General features: G+C 37.5%; 1 protein-coding gene across 1 annotated transcript; it reads left to right on the top strand.

Moving 5' to 3' along the window:
- The first annotated feature begins 304 nt into the window (after window positions 1-304).
- Window positions 305-19,822, top strand: LOC122160028. Its single transcript, XM_042818219.1, has 12 exons — window positions 305-421; window positions 1,190-1,266; window positions 7,158-7,233; window positions 10,541-10,672; window positions 11,474-11,597; window positions 13,576-13,636; window positions 13,739-13,785; window positions 14,234-14,309; window positions 15,286-15,387; window positions 16,004-16,921; window positions 17,804-17,914; window positions 19,066-19,822. Exons 1-12 carry the CDS (start codon window positions 305-307, stop codon window positions 19,376-19,378), a joined length of 2,154 nt encoding a protein of 717 aa, XP_042674153.1. The 3' UTR covers window positions 19,379-19,822.
- Window positions 19,823-20,026: the final 204 nt, after the last annotated feature.

Here is a 20,026-nt window from a genome sequence, read left to right on the forward strand (position 1 = left end):
CTCAGGGCTCCCTTCGAGCTCCGCTCCCCACGACCACAAAACGTTTCGCTACGGGAAGCGCACCCGTCTCACTCCGCCCGCTCAGCAGTAAACGCAACCCGTATCCCCGCCATTTCCACACCACACACACCTCCCAGACTCCCCCCTGTGCCCACGGGCTCCCGGCGCATGTGCAGACGCACGGCCGCGTCCCATTGGCCGGCCGGTCACGCACACTGAGCGGGTGCTCGCTCGAGCCTACGGGTCGCGGCCGCTGCGCACGCGCGCTCGGCACTCGCCGGCCCGACCGCGAGGAGCAGGCGCAATGCCCCCTCCCGCCAAGCTGGCCGACCGCCGCGCATGCGCAGTCGAGACCCTTTCGGGAACGTTCTGTGCCGCCCGTCTCGCTCCAGCCTTCCTCTGCAAGGGAAATCCTGTCAGGGTACGGGCCGCCCGCAGCCCCGCTCCTCCCCGCCCCGGCGCCCGGGCCTTCCCTCGTTACCGCATCCTGCTGCAGCCCTCGCCCTGCTTCTCACGGCCCGGCCCTTCGTCGACAGCCCGGCCCCCAGCCGTCGGGCCGCGACCTCCCCTTTGCCCCCGTGTCTTTTTTTAATCCCTCCTCTTAGCTTGGCGGCTTCCCGCCGAGTGCCCCGAGCCGGCCCAGCCTCAGGCGTCCTCTGTGGAGCGGCGGCCATGGGCCCTGTGCTGCAGGGGGAGCTCCGCACCTCGCTGGGCTCGGCGGCCGCTGCTGGTGCTGGGGCCGCCGCGGGGTCGGCCCCGCCGAGGTTCGCGCGGGGCAGGTGGTCGTCCAGCTCGCTGAGGGCCGGCCTCGCCTCTTGCAGATGCGCGGAGCTTCCAGTCGAGACGAGTTCTGGCTGTGGGAGCGCGAGGGCTGAGCGGACTGCTCTGGGTCTGCCTGGAACATCTTCACCCTTGCAGCGCTGCTGCGAGAGTTAGAAACCCGCCGCCTCTCCTCTCTGGTTCTTTTGATCTCCTGGAGAGGGGAGGTGAGTTGTTGTCCTTCTCTCTTGTACAGTTGTGGTGGAGAACATAGAGTAGCTTGCAAGCAGCAGAACTTTTTCAGGATGGCTTCCAGCCCCGGCTGACTGCTTCATTTACTTTATCTTGAGTCAGCCCTGTGAAAATGCCCATTGATGGAGAAAGAGATAGGCACCGTGTTAACTGCGCGGTTCTCTCTCCTTTGCTGCAGTGCGCACTTTCACCGCTGTCTCCTGCTCTGCCTGCTCCTGCTTTCAGCATGGTAAAGAAGAACACTATCCCCGAGGGGTAAGTATCCCTCACACTAAGCGAGAGGCAGGAGCGGGCACAGCCCTGCCCATAGAGAAGGGGCACTCACTGCCCCAGGTGCTTCTTTGCCATGTACTGCCAGGTAAGCTAGGTATCTTCTCCAAGACAGGAACAACACAGCTTGTCATCCCCCAGGTGAGTATGATGCTCCAGCTCATCTGAACATTCTCCTTCATCAGACAAATGCAGTCCCTTCTTCCTAACTTACTCACCCCCAGATGCATACTTACCTGGGTAAATGGGAGAGTAGCCCATCCTGACTGCTCAGAGTAAGGGAAGAGTAGATAAGATGAGAGCAGCTGGTTGCGTGCACACGATCAAAGAACATACAGGTCCAGAAACACGTTATCCTCTGTCTTTTGGTTTTTGTTTTTACGATAGGATGACAAAAAATGTTCTATCAGTGAAAAGAAAAAAAAAAAAAAAAAAAAAAAACCTAATGTATTATTCTACTTGCTTTCTGATGGCTTTAGTGGGAGTGCATATAGGCACTACTGAATACTCTCATTTAAAACAAATGTGGTCCCACTATTGAGCTCTTAAAAAAAAGAAAAGAAAATTGAAGGAAGTCCAACTTTAAAAGCTTAAGCTATGTATTACTGCTGATGTTTGAACAAATTTTGTGGTAGGAGGGTGTGGTGAGACATACGAGCATGTTGTAACAGGACAGTAACTTGGAATTAATATGATATTTTGGGAAAGGTGGACATTATCTAGAGGAACCTTATTGAGAACATTCTTAGGAGGATCAATGACATACAAAAAGTGCTTTCTTGCAAAACATGCTGGTCTAAAGCAGTGAATAGAAACAAACAATAAGCAAACTTTTAGAATTAGCTTCTAGAAACTGATTATTTCAATAGCAGACATACTCAGAGATTAAAAATAGAATAAAATTTTAGAAAATTCTATGCATGCATTTATTTGTTTGAAAGTTTCTGTTAAAATTCAGTTAGAACTTTAACACAAAAAGTTATCCTGAAAGTGGGTTAGGCTTGCAAGCAATAATAAAGGGAGCCTGTAAGAATAACTCCTGCTTGTTTTTTTCATACTTAAAAATTATTACTAAAATGTTGTGAATGTGTCAGTTACTCATTTTTCCCTTCTTTTCCCATGGCATTTGAGCTTGAGGTGCTTTTAGGTTACGTGCGTTTCTTCTGTAAATATGGAAGAAACAGTGGCCTGTGCTTCTGGCCTCTCTGATTAGAAACTAACACCTGTGTATCTTTCACAGAGAGGAGAACATCTGCTGTAGAGTAATTGCTTTTAAAGATAGTGTTATCATCTGACAAAGCTCATGATACCAAAGTGTTCCCAGCTTTTGGAAGAAGTAAGATTGAGGTACACTGCAACACGAAGACCAGTTCAGACAGTATTTAACTATGGAAATAAAATCTCTATTGTATCACTGTGAACATAACACTAAATTCTTTTGTTTGGTAACGATAGTGCAGGAGAAGCCTGGTAGTAGATAAGTTGACAGCCAGCGTTTTTTTAGGTTGTCTTTGTTACTGCCTCCATTTTTTATGCAGTTCTTAACAGTTTTAATCCACTTTCCTTTCTGCCAATTAAAGCAGTATGATAAATTTGAAGGCTCAGTTAGGCTTTAGCTAGGGATGGTACAACTGAAAAAAATAGTGTATTTTTAAAAATTGGTCAGCTAATTACTGTCACTTTACAATACTATGTCTGCAGCATAACTAAAGTTGACTGTATGTAAGGGTTGTATTACAGCACTGTACAACCTTGCTGGAATCAGAACTGTGAGTGTGCCAGCACCTGAAGAAGTATTAATAGCTGATGTTGCCACTGGGTCTGCAGTACATGTCTCAGTTCTTGTTCTTGCATACCTGTTGCTTTCCCCTAGCCTTGAATGCTTGATGTTGCACTTTTTGCACAGCCTTTGCTCCAGCAAAGAGGAGAGAAAGTAGCCTGGAAGTACAATTTTCCATATTCCTTCATAGCAAAAGTCATTTCTCCCTTTTCCCAGTAAAGTCTTGGAGCAAAACTAAAATGTGCAGTATCCATTGCAGCCTCAAAGCCTATAAAATAGTGCTGTAGAGGTGATTTCGTAACAAAATGAGATTTAATATAAGAGAGGGACTCAAGTGTCCTGCTCTGCTGCACTTTCCCCCAGGGTCTGAAATGGTACTGTTGTTTGGTAGTTGTATGTTACAGTGTTTTACTGGGAGTCAGCCAGCAGAATGTGTTCAAGCTATCTAGTGAGCTTTCACAAAGTGCTGTGATGGTTTACAGGGTTACACATGTGGTGCATCAGCATCCCAAGTCCTACTGTGGGTATAATTTCATCAGTTCAGATTCTGCTTTGAATAGCATCTGCCAAAATGTAACCTTATTTTATGTTTCCCCTAGAGTCTAGAAAAAGTAATAATTCAAGGAGTGGAGTATTTTCATTAAAAAGACAAAATTGAGTGATTTCTACCTACGCGTTGTGAACATACTTTTAACAAGATGCATGAAGTTTGTTTTAAGAAAGCAAATCGATCTGTTACTGCACATCTAAGATTTTTAGACAAAAAATAAGGCCATAAAACAATGCTTTCCATTTAAACAAAAATGGATAAGTGTAATAACATATCTTAATGTAAACCAGATATAAAGCCACTTATAGTTGAGCTAACTACAGTCTGTAGTAGCAATAATAATTATACTTATTTAACTGGAAGTCATGAAGGAGTCACAGAGATTTCAGAGGGAAGGGGGAATTATGTTTAATTGGAGTTTAACACTTTTCAACTGAGATGTGATTCTCGTATTTGGAATGGCTGGTAAAATTCTGGCCTGTATTCTGAGACTGTTGATGATGGTTGGGAAGCAACGAAGACAAAAAATGATAGAGAAGTGGGAAAGGAAAAGAATTAAGCAATTCATTAATTTTTGTTTCGTTACGTTTCAGATCTTACTCTGCATGTATTCCATGGATTGTTTACTTATTTGAAAACTTGTAGAAATAAAGCCATAATTAAAAACATGTTGTGTGTGTGCAATATGTCACTTTGTATTTGAGTGCTGCTCTCTCTTCAGTACTTTTCTATTCAAACAAATAAATTTGGGGTTGTGGTTTTGTATAGAGACCAGAAAAAATCACCATGTTGGGTTGATTTAAAAAAAAACCTCTCAGCTGTTTTGATGCAAACTTAAAACAGAATTTGATTTGCAGTTCTTTTACACACATGAGGTTCTGAAGGGTGTTTTGACCTCGCTACTCATTTTATGAAAAGTCCAGAAATAGCACATATTGTCAGGTAACAGTTTGCCTTAGAGTATGATGACTTCCTGCCTGTATTTTGACAGCTGTTGTGTTTCATGCAGAAGTTCTAATTTTCTTCCTGGTCTGTCTGTCTTTATTTGATTATTGTTTGGATTATTAAGCTGCAATGATTTACTGAATTTACAATTCCATTTTAGACTCATGTCACAATGTCTTTCTAATGTGACTGTTCTATGGCCAGAGCTGTCTCCACTGTAGTGTAAATACCTGAATGTTTCTAATGCCTAGCAGCACACATTGTCTGTGTCTCAGGCAGATACCACTGGCTCTTTGTGGAAACTTCCTACTATCTTCTCAGCTACTTTATGTCCCGTTCAGTGTTTTTCACTCAAATCTTTTAATCATTGCTACAGAAATGATGATGGTGTTGAGTCTTGTAAATAGGATTTTTAAGATTTTTTTTTTTTTTAGCATTTCTTGCTGATCTCTAGTTACTTGGAATTTACACTGGTTATGGTAGATTTCCACTTACACAGTTTTCCAAGATAAAGCTGGTTAAAGGCAACTTGAGTTTCTAACCTACGGCATCCAGCTGTCTCCCTGCATGAGCTGGTTGGTCTTCTGTGGTTGGGATACTTTACTCTTGCCTTCCTTCAAAATGTTTCTAAATGCATGTGCAATTATGGCCTTTGGCTGCCTGATGAATGAATCCCACTGTTGTAAAGCATGTTGTGTGTTTTATTGGTATTCGTACTAGTTTCTCTATTCCCAGAAGCAGCCCATTTTCTGATTCTGCCTGTAAGTTTGAGAGCAAAAATTTTTAATTTCCTGAGTTATTAAGAATAGCCAGAGGGTGGAGATGGTGTTAAGCCTTGATTTTCTCATTATTTTAACAGTAGGTCAGATCAAATGTACATCTAATAATGGTTCACAGCATTTAGCTTCTTTTTAAGGTGATCATAGAATCACAGTGGTTTATGATGTGAACAAGGTAAAATTAAACTATGCACAGGGTTGATTAAACTTCTTTTTGGTACAATTAATTTTTTTAACTGACCACATCTTGCAGTCTGGACACTTATGTTGTAGGTTTTGTTAGGTTGGGTATTTTCTGTATGCTTATACTGCTTGCGATCTTAATTCCTATTGAATTTATCTATCTTAAACTAGGAGTCATGTTGCATAGAACGTGTCCTCTAGTCATTAATGTATTCCTATGCTGGCATCTCTGAAATGTGCTACACGAAAACTTTCTTCAGCACTGTGTAAAATCAGTGAATGCCATTTCTTTGTGGATTTGGAATTACTAAGACTTTGATTGTTAACATAAGTCTTCATGTTACTACAGTGATTTTTGCTTAATTTTTCTACTGTCAAATATTCTTTGGTTTTGAGAGTACCAAGAGAAAGAGCAGTGAAAAATATTGCCCTGAAAAAGAAGAATACTACAAAGTGAATGTATTTGCAAAATCTAAAAGTTTTATACTTCTAAATGAAAATAAACTTAACATTTTGTTGTCGTCTAAATAATTTAAGTGAGGCCGTAACACTGTATCTAAGAATGTTTGATTCAGCCAAGTTAAAAATTGGCTCAGCCATTGAAAACTTTCTGGTGACCATAATGTAAGAACTGGGTTTTTTTTACCTGTTGTACTTTGTTCTTCTACTTTACTCTATGTTGGTGCTCCATTTGTTGGTGAGGGAACAGAGTTTTCTGGAAGCTGAAAAAGAAAGGAAGGAGAAAGACTGTTTTGGAATATACTGTCAATACGGCGAAACGACTTTGTAACAGCTGCAGATTTGGGGGCATAATTGTAATGTATGATACAGCAGTCATGCACATGATCTGTAAAAAATATTTTATCATAGCGCTTTATGGAGAATAAATATTCATTTTATTATGACTCCTGATTTTAGGCTTGCAAACAATAGGAGTGTGTTTATGTAAGTTGTGTAGTGTGCTAAATAAGCTTTCTTCTCCATCAGTCCTGTGGTAACACTGTTCATGTTCTCCTAGCATCTTTTAGGCAGCTCCCTGTTTCATTTATCCCAGAAGAATGCTAAGCTATTAATTGTGTTCAAATATGCAGTATCATAACAAAATGAATTTTTATGACTTTTAAAATAGTGTTGGTGAAACAGTCAGGATACTAATGGAAAATCATTTTTAGAAATTTTTAGAAAGCTGATTTTACATACATACAAGGATCTAATTGGACATCTTTTTCAAACTTTTGTGCGTATCTGTTGCAACTGCTTGCTTATGTGACCAAGAAATTTAGGAACTATTGATTGTGCTTTTTGGAAATCTTAAAGCTTTATGCTAGTAGGTGCCCATTGTAGGCAGGAAAAGGTAACTGTTGTGTCTTTATGCTTGAAGTTTTAAATAACTATTACATTAAATCTACTGCTAAATGTGACAGCAGAGTTGCTTGATATTTGTAAGATATTTCATATGGTTTGAAGTAACTGTTATTACAGTTTTAAAGAAAAGGGCTTTTTATGTGCTTTGTTTTACAGAAGTTTTAATCCAAAGAGGACATACGTTATTTTAGAAGTTTTACTTAGAGCTATTTGTGTCTTTTGTTGACATCTGTTATTTAAAAATATTTTAAAATAAATATTTGTTTCATTACAGATGGAGGAGTTTGACACCGGTTGGGCAGCCTATACCAGGAACTAGATTTATTGCGTTCAAAGTACCTTTAAAAGGGGTATGTATAAACAGTAACTACACGTTGTCTTTACTAAATACAGTACAAAAGTAATGAAAAATAGCATTAATATTCACGCAAACTTCAAAAAAAATTTATGGGCAAATATTTTGTTTAAATTATCAATCCAGTCATCTACCAGTGGCTTTATTTACATAATTATCTATATTTTTTTCACTCTTCTGATGTATTTAGTGTTAGTCTTTTTATTTTCTGTAAATCAGACAATCTCTAACCAGTCAGTAAAGTCATTTAATCACTAATTTAGTGGCCTAAATTCAGCATCTTATTTAACATCCTTTCATGACTGTTAGAAGAAAAGTCTGATTATTGCCATGGGAGGGGGTTGTGGTATGAATAACAGTCTAGGCAGTATAAACCAAAATACCATGTTTCAAAGATGAAGCACTTATTAAAATACACTTACCATTGCAGTACTTTCAAAAGTAGAGATTTAGATTACTGGTAAGCTTCAGTGATATGGAGAAACACAGTATTCATAGATTTATTCTATTTTTGTGTTAGTAACTCCATTAGATACTTAATAACATGGAATAGAGCCTTAATCCATTAAATACACTAAGCTAGATCTCTAAATTTTTTTGTGACAGAACAAAATATGGAGACTTCAGTTCTTTGATGGGTTGAGGTACATGATTGCAAATTTGCCTTTCTGTATAAGTCAACACAAATGCTGTATGAATTAATTCATACAAGTTCTTACTTCAGATACACAGGAAAGAAAAGTTTCTAAGCTCTTTCAATATTCAATGGCTAGACATAACCATAGCAGTTAAAAGTAAGGAAGTCTTAACTGTTGTCTACTGATTGCACTCTAGTATTCATGTAGTTAATTTTTTTTTTTTTTTCTTCTGGCATATTAGAGCCCATTACATTTTCAGTCACCATTCAGTTCACTTCTGTTAGACTGAAGTGGAGTGCTTGCAGGATTTACTTCCTCAGCTGCTTTCCCAGCTTCAGTATGATGGTTTGGTTGCTTTGACACCAAAGGTCTTAGTTGGTCATACTTGCTCTGCATAATTGTAAAGAACGATATAGTAGCCATGTGCCTTTCTACCAAGACTGACAGAGGGTAGATCTACTTATCAGTAGAAGTCAGATTCAGTAGATCTGTAATTAGCTTCTCTACTGTTGGGGTGGGAGAGAGATTTTTTGCATTATCAGCTCCTGTAATTCCACTTGATCCAGCACCATTTTTTTCACAAACACACTGCTCTGGACAGGATTTCTGCACTCCATATATTTCTAGTTTTCCATCTGTAGTGGAAATGCAGAGTCACAGCCGAAAGCAGTGATTGAGCACTTGGTGGGAAGGCAGGGCCAACCCAGAGGAGCTCAGGTGCTTGCAGTGTACCTAAGTGACTGGAAGGGGTGGAGCCAGGATCCACCTCTTGCCAAACCTCACTTAAGGGTTGGTAGTGGAGATGAAGTCATCTCTTGCCAGAGATCCCTGCCTGCTTGAGGCCTTCCAAAGGTAAATAGCCTTTTTCCTTCATTTCTGCATCTGAGTCTGCTGCATTTCAGCTTGTTCCCATTTGCTGTAGCCCAAGACTTTGCCACCCTGCCGTTATCGTCCCATTATAGCATTAAACTGTCACTCTAGATTTCAGAGGAAGGTACTTGGTTGTTAGTTTACCTTTCCCCTGCAGTTCTCTGATAGCCTGGAAGGAGCTCCACCAGAGATCATAAAAAGGGCAGGTAAACTCAGCAGGATTTGTCGAGTACTTCAGAAAATCTCAAATAGCATCTCAAATAGCTTTTCATAACACAGTTAACTGGTCACACGATGAAGCAAAATGTTTATAGATGTCTTACTTTTTAGGATGTATTTTCACTTGATTTAAAGTGCGAGTTCACATAGCAAAAAAAAGAAAACTTTTTACAAGTTCTGCCACAGACTTCTGCAGGTTAGTAGTTTTCACCTCAAAGTTTGTGAATTCAGTTTCAGATTTTATTAAAAAATAGTTCTCAGTGGTTGAGAGATGATTGTGACTAGTCTTTGTTGCACTTAAGGTTTGGTGTGACTAAGGTTTGCACTTAGACGACCTCCACAGTTTTTCAGCAGTACACCAACATTTGAAATACTCAGGAATGAATACTTCTATGCACTTTCAGCCCTACTGTTTCAGTGCAAGCTTTCTAATCATATACCAGCTTTGATAGATAGGAGTTTTCTGCTGTTCATTCTTAAATTAGAATTCCTCTCTCTGTTTCCAGACTCAACTCAAAGTGCTAGCATCTTAGATAAGAATTCCTCTCTCTGTTTCCAGACTCAACTCAAAGTGCTAGCATCTTAGATAAGAATCTGTACAGTCAAAAGATAGAATAGTTACCCTATAGCATCTGTGGTTCTGAGAGGTGTGTGGTCTGTGGCTGCCTTCCTTTCCATTAGTTCTGAGTCCAGTCTACTTGAATTTCTTATTAACAAAGGAACTGAGAGGTGCTTGAGGCTGCTGCATCTGTTCTGCCACTCTTTATTGGTGGTGACAGAGCCAAAAGGCTCTCACAGTGGACAGCTCACTATTCAGAGAAAATCCAGATTTGTGCACGAGGCATTTTCATACCTAGAGCGGAGAACACATGTCAGAAACCACAGGCTACAATAGGGTGAGTAAACAATTTTCACGCTGTGTCTGTCAAATGAAATTAATTAATACAATTAATTAATTAATTATTATCATTATCCACCAGCATGCCACTGTATTTTTAGACTTATTTAACATTTCCCAGTGCTAGATGACACGCAAGTACTTTCTGACAAGAGTTGAACCAGGGATAAAAATGCCTGCGTAACATTTGTGGGGAGAGGGTTAAAGCCTTGAGAGTAAGTGAACTCTGGCATCACAACTTCTGATGTTTTATGTGAAATATGCTGTTAATGTTGCGCTATTGTGCAGGACAAAAGAAGTTCTGAGGGAGGGATTGCAGTGTTTTGAGCTTCCTTGTTTAGTTAGTTACAGTATATTACAGTATATATACAGTATATATACAGTATGTATATAAAATTATTATATGCTGCGTTTTGCAAGGTTTTTGTCCATTAAATTAGTGCTTTTTTGTTAATGTTGTTTAAGTGTAAGTTCCTCCATGTTTTCTTGCCTATTCATTGGAACAGAAACAAATTTTTATTTTGTTTTTTTTTTATCTGTATAAAACGTAGATATGCTCTTGATACTGCAAACATTCCATTTTGAAAACTGCCCTTTTCCTATTTAAATAAACTGAATATAGCAAATGTCTTATTAGAACTCAAAAAGCAAATGATCCTTTTCCATTGTTATTGTAGGCAATTAACCAGAGGCTTACCCCAACCCAGAAATTTACACCAAAAGACTTAATTGCTGCAATGAAAGCCCTAAATGTGGAGCTCGGATTAATTATCGATTTAACATACACCACACGATACTATGAAGTTAAGGTACTTGTAAGAGTCATAGCAAATTTTGTAATAGTTACTGCCATCATTGTTTTAAAGTATTTTTGCATTTACTCACCTTGAGTTGGAATAGACGAGTTGAGCCATCTAGACTTACTTCGTGTCTCGAATAGAAACAGAATGCTTTATGACAGGAAGAAGCTCCTCCTACCTGCTAGTTACATCGGTGACTCATTTGTGCTATGGCAGCTCAGAGTAATGGATGAAGACTTCAGTGCTAGGCACTGTAGAAAAGAGATTGGAGGCATCTCCAGTGGAATCCACTGAAAAAAGGATACATCTTGAAATTGCTTCCTTCATGATTGATTTGTTTCTAGTTGACCAGCTCGTAGAATTTTAATTGCCTTCTATTGAGATGGAGAATAAGTAGCCATGTTATAACTGAATGTTGATCTTCAAATGTGCATTGGCTTGGTACACTAAGGCGACAGATGTGTGAATATGACTGCAGGTAGATTCAGCAGGGTAGACATTCCTAATAATTGTTAAATGTGTTGGAATGGAATTAAAACAATCTGCTCTTTTTAATTAATTCATGTGCCATCTTATTTTTAGGGATAAGTAGATGTAAAGACCTTATCTGATAGAAGAGTTTCTGTACAACAGAAATGTAAATATTGGTTTCTGAGAATGTCTCTTTGTGAAGTCATGTCATGATTGTTTTCAGTTTCTATGCAGCACTGAAACTACTGTTTTGCATTGCTGATATTTTAGATACTGCTTGGGGTTTTCATTAATGCAAGATTTCAGTAATTTTTACCATGTTTTTCTTCATGTTTCTAGGATTTACCTAGAAGTGTGCAGTATAAGAAACTTTATACTGTTGGACTCGAAGTTCCTGATAATGCTACTATTCTACAATTCAAGAAATGGGTCCGAAAATTCCTATGGGAAAATGCAAGAAATGGTAAATATCAGCATCTTATGCTGTAAAAGACTAACAAATAATAATACTTTGGTGCTAGCTGCATCATTTATTAATTACAATAGATCCCTTATGGCATCTGGGACTCCAGATGTCTGAAAGACTCCACAGCATTTTCCAATTTACTATTATGTGGTAGTAAACGTAATATACCTTATGTCTTGTATTTGTAACATACCTTTCTCAAAAGTAACAATTCACTTCTTAATAGTATTATACCTGTATCTGTCATGTGGCAAAGCAACTCCAAGTGAGAAAAACTTGCTTATGAATTTCTGGTAATTTACAGAGCAATAGATTTTTTTTTTTTTTTTTTTTTTTTTTACTATAATTGCAAATATTTTTGTACTCCTTGATCCCAGTGTAGTTAGGCTTCTTTATTATACTTCTCTAATTGTGCTGGGGAAGTCTCTATCCAGTGCATGTTGAATGCCCCCATCTGAACTCCACCTTTTTCACAAGGTTTAAATCGGTTACCTCCATCCAGCTGACAAAGGGAATACTCAATAGAATCTGGCTCAGATTTTTCCCCATAAGCTCAGTGTCACAGCTGCTGCTTCTCTGTGGATGTTGAAAATAGTACAGGGTTTCTCTGATGGCACTGGGCACTGATATGCAATCTAATGAAGCCCATTTAGTCACACACAGCAATTTTCTGAATTGTTGCCATCGTGTCCTAGCAGTTTTTAAAAATCATTTTGCAGATGCGGTGTCAGTATTTCCACAGTGTGGATCTGCTGCTGGTTTTTGTGTTTTTGCACTAGCAAAATTATGTAATTATGTAAATTCAGAGGTGTGTGAGCTTTCAGTTTTTATGTTAACTTATGCGTTGTAACATGCCCTCAGTTTCAGATTTCCATGGTAACTAATCATGATTCTACTTACAAATAATTTTTAAAGTTTGTTCTTTTACTGTTTGGGACACCAACCTAGAATAAACTTACACGATAGCATGACTGTCCTATGGCAGTGATAGTGGATCTCATTAAAAAATTTATCAAAGTCCATTTTAGAGACCTTCTGTCAGTACTTTGTCCCTGCCTGAACTTTGTGCTTCTGACGTTTGAAGTTTGTCTTCTAAATCTAGATTTAAACTCTTAACCAGTTAATATTCTTATACCAAATTTTGCTCTTACGTATTATTTATTCTCACTAAATAGGCCCTTTTTTGTGACAAGCACAGTGGACCTTTAAATACGTATTTTAATTTGTTGTTTTTTTTTCTGTTGTGTATTGGTGTGTGAAATAGTCTGGATGAGGTTTTTATCAGTGCCTTGCATGACCACGTTGCTGTTTCCCTTATTGGAAATACCTCAGTTGAAACAGCCTAATAGTAGTAACTCATTCTTTTAGCCTACAGCTGATTAGTATAATCTTTTCAGAAAATATGTTTTCTTTTGACATAACTGATTCCCATCAGAGGGCTTGTCTGTGTCTGTGAACCTGAATACTTCATCTCTATGATTTGTCCCAGTAATCACCTGAATTTTCAGTCCAGTTAAATTAATTCTTCTTGTATTGCATTTCATACTCCCAGATACTAAGGATATTATGCGTTTTTTTCTTTTTGTAAGTTTTAAAAGAATTTGAACATTAACTTATTTAGTGTTACATTTGCTAGTTGGCCAAGGTTGCTTTCAAAACCGTATTTTACTCTTTCCTATTACTGCAGTTCTGACTGGAGGCTGGCAGCTTTCTCTGATATCATTCCTTTTTCATATGTTCTTTAGAGTTAATCGCAGTCTTCACAGGTCTGGAAATAATAAGTTAACTGCTGCTAGAGATCTGGCATGAAGAAGACAAAGTCTGGATGATATGTTATTTTACAAGCATGACAGTATCATTCTGTAAACAACAACGACTTAATAAAAAGTTCAGCACTTTTTTTTTTTGTCTTAAGCTAATTTCAAGTAATTTCATTTTCTGAACTACTAAAGTCTATGTTTATCTTTTTTGATAGAAAAACTCATTGGTGTCCACTGTACTAATGGAATTAATAGAACTGGCTACCTTATATGTAGGTAAGGGTTGAAAAAAAAGTATCAGTATTTACAAAAGATATAGTGACTTTATATTAGTCTATAATCCCTTTGGGACAACAGAGTAATCAAGTTTTTCTTTAGATATCTTATAGACGTTGAAGGCTGGGATCCAGAGGCAGCAATCCAAGGTATGTTACAAGCTTTGAACTCAGACAAATGTTGGGTTGTAATTCACATTTAACTATAATTGTATTCACAAATGCTACAGTTCTGCTGTAGTGTGCTGTTCTGCTGTTGCGTGTTGTTACCTCCTGTGGTAGTCTCTAGAGAAGATTTTCTGCTGATTTTCTTTCAAATGAGGTTTGAGTGTTAGCAAACTGAATGACAGGAAGTTTCAGCTCTTTAATTCTTTTTTCTTTGGCTTTTGCTTTGAAGAATTTTTCAGTGATAGGTTGCTACCACTACTAGTTTCAGTTTTAAAAGAATAAAATTGCTTCAGCAATTACAGCTTGCTGTGGCATTTGTATTAATGCAATTTTTTTTTTTTAGTATTTCATGGTAAATAGAAAGCTGCTATTTCATCTTCTTGTGACCCAGTTTATGCACGTCATTGGACATGTTCTTCTTTTTCTTTAGCTTTTGGTGATGCTAGGGGTCATTGCATGGATGGTCTTGTATACCTCACAGATCTCAGAACACAACCAATGAGAAGGTAAGCAAAAGCTTTTAGTTGCGCACTTAAGATTTTTCCAGGACGTATTTTTAAAAGTTCAGTTACATTTGTAAGCCAAAATTGTCCCTCTTGAACAATTTGTAAACAGCTTCATAAATTCTGCAAGACTTCTGATGTGAACAACATAAAGTACCTTTGTTTGTATTTTGAATTTATATGGCTTTGATGAATACAACTGGGCATTGGTGCACTTGTATCATACTATCCCAACTATATTGAGTCTGTGCTCTCTTATAAATTGAGAAGAGCTACTGCTAAGATTTCATTATAAGCTCTGTGCTCTGCCTGCTGTTGATGGTGTGGTGGAACTAGATTATTTAAAAACAAACAAACTGAAAAAAAAAAATAATAAAAAAACCCCACAACAACAAAAACCAGTTGTAGTGGAGAAAGTAAGGTGGAAGATTGTTCCCAAAGCTCCTGCTTTTAGTATTTATATTCCTGACGCACATGGAATCTTTTGTCTTTATCATATTACTGGTACACTTTATCCGGTACACCCTGGAGCACCTAAGAATAATTAACATTTACATCTCAGTACATTATTTGTACAATTACAACTTGTAGCATCGCATTGATTTTAAAATAATATCTGACGGACTTTGCTCCTTTTAGTTTAGTGCCCTTTGTTCTTGTTTTGCTGTGTTAATTGCTGGTGTGACTGAGTGTGATAAAGGAAGTTAGTTCTGTGCTGAATTTTTTGAAGTATGGTACTTGTCTCACATTTTTGGTGTTGCTGCAAATTTGTGAAGTTTAGGCTTTCTCTACAGCCCTTCCTCAACTAGATTCACAAGATTGAAATTTGCTATGAAAATCTTGAATGTCTGTAAGTTTAACATAATATTTTTAAGAAAATCAGTAATTCTCAACTGAAGAATCTTTGTGATTCTTTTTTCCTCTCTCAGTATGTTTGGGAGAAAAGGAAGCTTAAGAGAGATGTTTTTATTCTTTACAGTAACCTTGGAATGGATGTATGGGATTCAGATGAAGATATTGTTCCCCCTCCAAATGCAGCAGAAGGACCTGTGGAACAATTCCCTAATGAAGATTTTCAGGGGTAATAAGTTGAAACCTGGAATGAAAAGCCAAAAACCCCATAGTGCAAAAGATGGTTTTTCCTTAGTGTGTGTGAGCTGTTTTTATAGTAGCAATCCACTACAATGTTACAAGAGGATCAGCTGATTTTAACAATTAGGAATGTGGTGTTTTGAAACACTGAAATATTCTAAGTTAGAAGAGATTTTGTTTTCATGTAGCTTACTCATGCAAAGTATATTTACAGAATTAGAAAAAGTAATGAGAAGATAAAGGGAAGATAGGGAATATGTGCTATTAGGAATTGGTGAGCAGCTCTTTTGGGAAAATGTTAGAGTTTTACTGTGCCTACTGGTCTTTGTTATTCTACAGCAGTCTGCGTTTTATTTTTAATTAATTTCATATCTCTGGTTTTGCCCTATGGAATTATAGTTGAATGTTTGTCATATCTTCTAATTTGACACTGTCTGAAAGTTTTATAATTTTGCTTAGAGTTTAGATTCTTAGTAACTTTGATACATACATGTTTTACTTGCAATGTGTTTCATATCAATTCTTGGATTAAAAAAAGCTTACTTTCATTAATAACTTGTACTTATAAGTACAGATGTTCTATTTAAGAAAAAAATTCTTTACAGGTCTGGGAAAAGATTAAGAGTTTATGATGACAACTCTCATAATAATTTGCAAGGACAAACACAACTGAGAGATTTTGATTTCATTAATAAGGGACCTGGACGAAGACGAAGACCATTTAATGACCATCAGACTCAGGATAACTTGCAAGCACCAATGCAGATGAGAAATTGGGACTACAATAGGGGACCAGGGCAGAGGCAAAGACCATTTCCTGATCACCAGTTTTATGATGATTACCAAGAAGACACACAGCTGAAAGACTTCAGTAACAAGGGACCTGGACAACAGCTGAGACCTTTTTATGGATGCCAGTTTCGTGGTGATTTACAGACAGAGAGACTATCAAGGAACTTTGAATTTAACAAAGGCCATGGGCAAAGGCAGAGATCTTTTCCTGACTGTCCATCCCACGATGATTCACAGGAAGATATGAAGTCAAAGGATTTTGATTTTGGTAGCAGGGGCCGTGGCCAGAGGCAAAGGCTGTTCCACAGTCATCCATCTCGTGATCAGTTTCAGACTCCAGTGCAGTCAGAAGAGTCAGATTGTGTCAAAAAAGGTCCTGGCCAAAGACTGAGACCATTCCATGACTATCAGTCACAGCCCCAGATGCAACTGGAAGATTTTGAATTTGTTAACAGGGGCCGTGGGCAGAGATCGAGACCTTTCCATGATCACCAACCTCACAATGCTCACAGTGACTTACAAACAGAGGTGCAGCTCAAAGATTATGATAATAAAGGTCCTGGGCAAAGGCGCAGACCTTTTCACGACCATCAGCCTTATGATGACTTACAGGAGCAGCCTCAGTTAAAAGACTTGGATTATGTTAATAGAGGGCAAGGACAAAAAAGGTCAAGACCCATCCGTGATCATCCTGTTCAAGATGACCTGCCACATGAATGGTGTTCAGACAGGTACAATTGAAAGCACTGCAGTTTGAAATAGTCTTAGTTGATACTTTTCAAAAGCCTACAGTAGTTTGTATTACTCTTCATATATGATTATTTTGATTATCCTTTAACAGTAAGACCAGAACTAGCAGCACTTCTAAATTAAATTTTAAACTCTTTTAAATACATTTATTTGAAACAGACATCTGTTTAAAATCACACACGAATGATCAGTTAGTTAACAATCAACTTTTTATTTTGAAGTGTGGATGTATTTGACTTAAGTTTCAGTGCTGTAAATTTGAAGGCACCTTACCTAAACTACAAGATTGTGCTTCCTTAAAGCTCGTGTTTCACCTTTTCTGGATTCAGCTTGAAGCGAAACTTTGTCGGATTTAAACAGCACTCCTCAAGACAAAAGATATAAATTTTTATTCTCATCTAAACTGAGATACCAGTAATGTTAAAGGAAGTTTGACATTCCCTTGTTTCATGAATTAATCATTTGTTGAAATCCTTTTGCTTCTGACTGCATTGTTTCTCCTTTTGCATTGTATTCTTCCAAAAGCATATATCACTTAGTAAAACGGATTTAGTAGTTAAGTTTCTTGCAAATATATTTCAAAATATTTATTTGATCTTTCAGAACATAGTTCAGGTAATTGCTGGGCTAGTAAAACTTGATTTAATCTTTTTCATTGTACAGGTGAAACCAGGCAGTGTATCAGCACCATGAGGGTACTATTTTGATGTGTTAAACTAATAGGATTAAGATATTTGTAATAAAACTTCATTTGAAGAAATGTTAATAGCTATTAAATTATTTGAAGTAATTTTAACTGATGTTTTTCAAAAGCCTACGGTAGTTTGTGCTCCTCTTAACATGATTATTTTGATTATCTTCAGAAATCAACCTTTTTCTTCCCATGAAAATGTATCAGAACCTCAGTTCTCCTCATCTCCTTCGCTTCACAGAGATTATGGATCTGATAAGGATGACTTCATCAGAAGCTATAGGTAAATACCAGGTTTTGTGTTGCTTTCTGATTTATACTGTTACTCTTTCAGTATCCAACTAAAAAAATACAAATTACCTGTTGTGTAAAAATTTGTTAATTTCTTTTTGCTTAAGCCATTGAATCTGAACGTTAAGCAAGTAATGTGACTAAATTGTAGTCCATCTATATCAGGCTTCATATAGATTATAATAGTTATGAAACTGAGAGTTCCTCACTTAAGTCATCAGAATAACAAGGAGAGTTCAAGCTCACTTATTATATAATAATGCAAAAAAAAAACCTGTGTTCAAAATACAAAAAAAACCGTGTTCAGTAAGCAAAAAAATGAACTGCTGATAGTATGTTTAACTCTTAGTGATGTCTAACAACGAGCTGATGAGAAAGTACAAAGAAGAGTGAGGCAGACTCTTTTTCATGGTGTGCAGTGACAGGATAAGGGGCAACAGACTCTTATTAGATCATCAAAAATTCTGTAGCCTATATGGAAAAAGGCTGTACATACAGAAATGCATTGCCTAGAGCAGCTGTGGAATTGCCATCCTTTGAAATACCTTGAGCTCAGCTGGACTTTGTGCAACCTCATATGGCAAGAAAGAGTTTGAGCAGGGGACTGGACTAGACATTACTAGACATCCCTTCCAATAATATTCATCTATGGTTTAGTGAAGGCAAAGATTAAAAATTACAAAGATTGTTCTCAATCAGCTTTATACACCATTTATTTTACGAAGTACTGTACCAAAGAGAATCCATAACAAAAATTAAATATGATATTTTGTAGATTCTTCTGTTGCAGAAGAATACAAAAATATTTTGCAAGATGAATACACAGTGGTAATGTTGCTTGAGACTGTGTAACAGACAGCTGCTGTTAAGTATTTTTCACACAATGAAAATGTGTTCAGGAACAAAAATGGACCCTAGGAAACCTTCAGTAAATAGGCAATTTTAATTAGAAACAGCAGCTGAAACACAAAGCATTTTCTAGTTCATTTACCTACTAAATTTAAAAAAAATATTTCTAACATCTAGTAGAGAAATTTTAATTAGAGAGGATAAAAACAAAAGTAGAAATCTGATTCTTGTTCTTTTAGAGCTAGGCAGTTTTAATTTCAATGACTTCACTGTTCATGTTTATTCTTCCTACAGTAATCGAGCAAGCTGTCCTGAAGACAATAGGAGAGTGCATCCTTCAGATGAATTTAGCAGAGGAAAAAGCAGATTTGCACCATATTCTTCATGTACAATGCATCCATCCTCATCTGTACACCAGGAAGATAGTTCATTAGACTGTGAAATAAAAACTTTTGAAGCTGAAACTACTAGAGAAATGGAACAAGGCAAAAGATTACCAGTGGTAACAGTTGATTACAATTATGGTCTGCCATTAGATTATGGACCTGAAGAGGAGGAGAGAACACCTTATGATATACCTCCAAGAGACTATTACAGCTGGAACTGAATTAAAGAAAGGCACTGTTTCCTCATCTTAAGCTTGCATCAATCAGTTTTACTTTGTATGTGGGCCAGGGTTCTTTGGTTGGTTTTGGTTTTTTTCACATGTTAGGGAAATGCAAACTCCAGTAGTAGAGAACTGATCTCTATTGTAAGATTTGTTTCTACTTCTATATTTATTAGGGTATTTGTTAAGTGTAGTTGGAGACAAGGTCTTGGTATACATGGGATGAAAGTAGTCATTCCTCTTGGCAAAACTGAAGCCATGTACTCTAAACTATACAACTTCCTGAGTGATAATTGTCTTTTGTTTTACATTTATTTATAATGTATGTAATAGTAGGATGCTAAAGTCATAACAAAATATTGCACTGTCAGATAAACTACCATTAAGGTTATAGAAAAAGCACTATGAAATGAATGAAATAAATTTATGTCAAATTCATCTTAATAATAGCAGCTTGTTATTATTGCTAACAATCTCTGCAGCATTGCAGTTTAATTCCAGTTTTTCTGTCTCATCAACAGAACTGACCTAGGTGTGCAATTTTGTGCTGCTGAGAACTTGGAGGTGACTTGGAGTTTTGACAGTGCAAATGTCAAACTTGTTTTTCAGCAACCTGAATATTCTATGCTGTGTTGCTTTTTTTCCTAA

This window comes from Centrocercus urophasianus, unplaced genomic scaffold (genome assembly GCF_019232065.1).
Source record: "Centrocercus urophasianus isolate 14NV4802_14NV808 unplaced genomic scaffold, USGS_Curo_1.0 seq_17, whole genome shotgun sequence".
Lineage (NCBI taxonomy): Eukaryota > Metazoa > Chordata > Aves > Galliformes > Phasianidae > Centrocercus > Centrocercus urophasianus.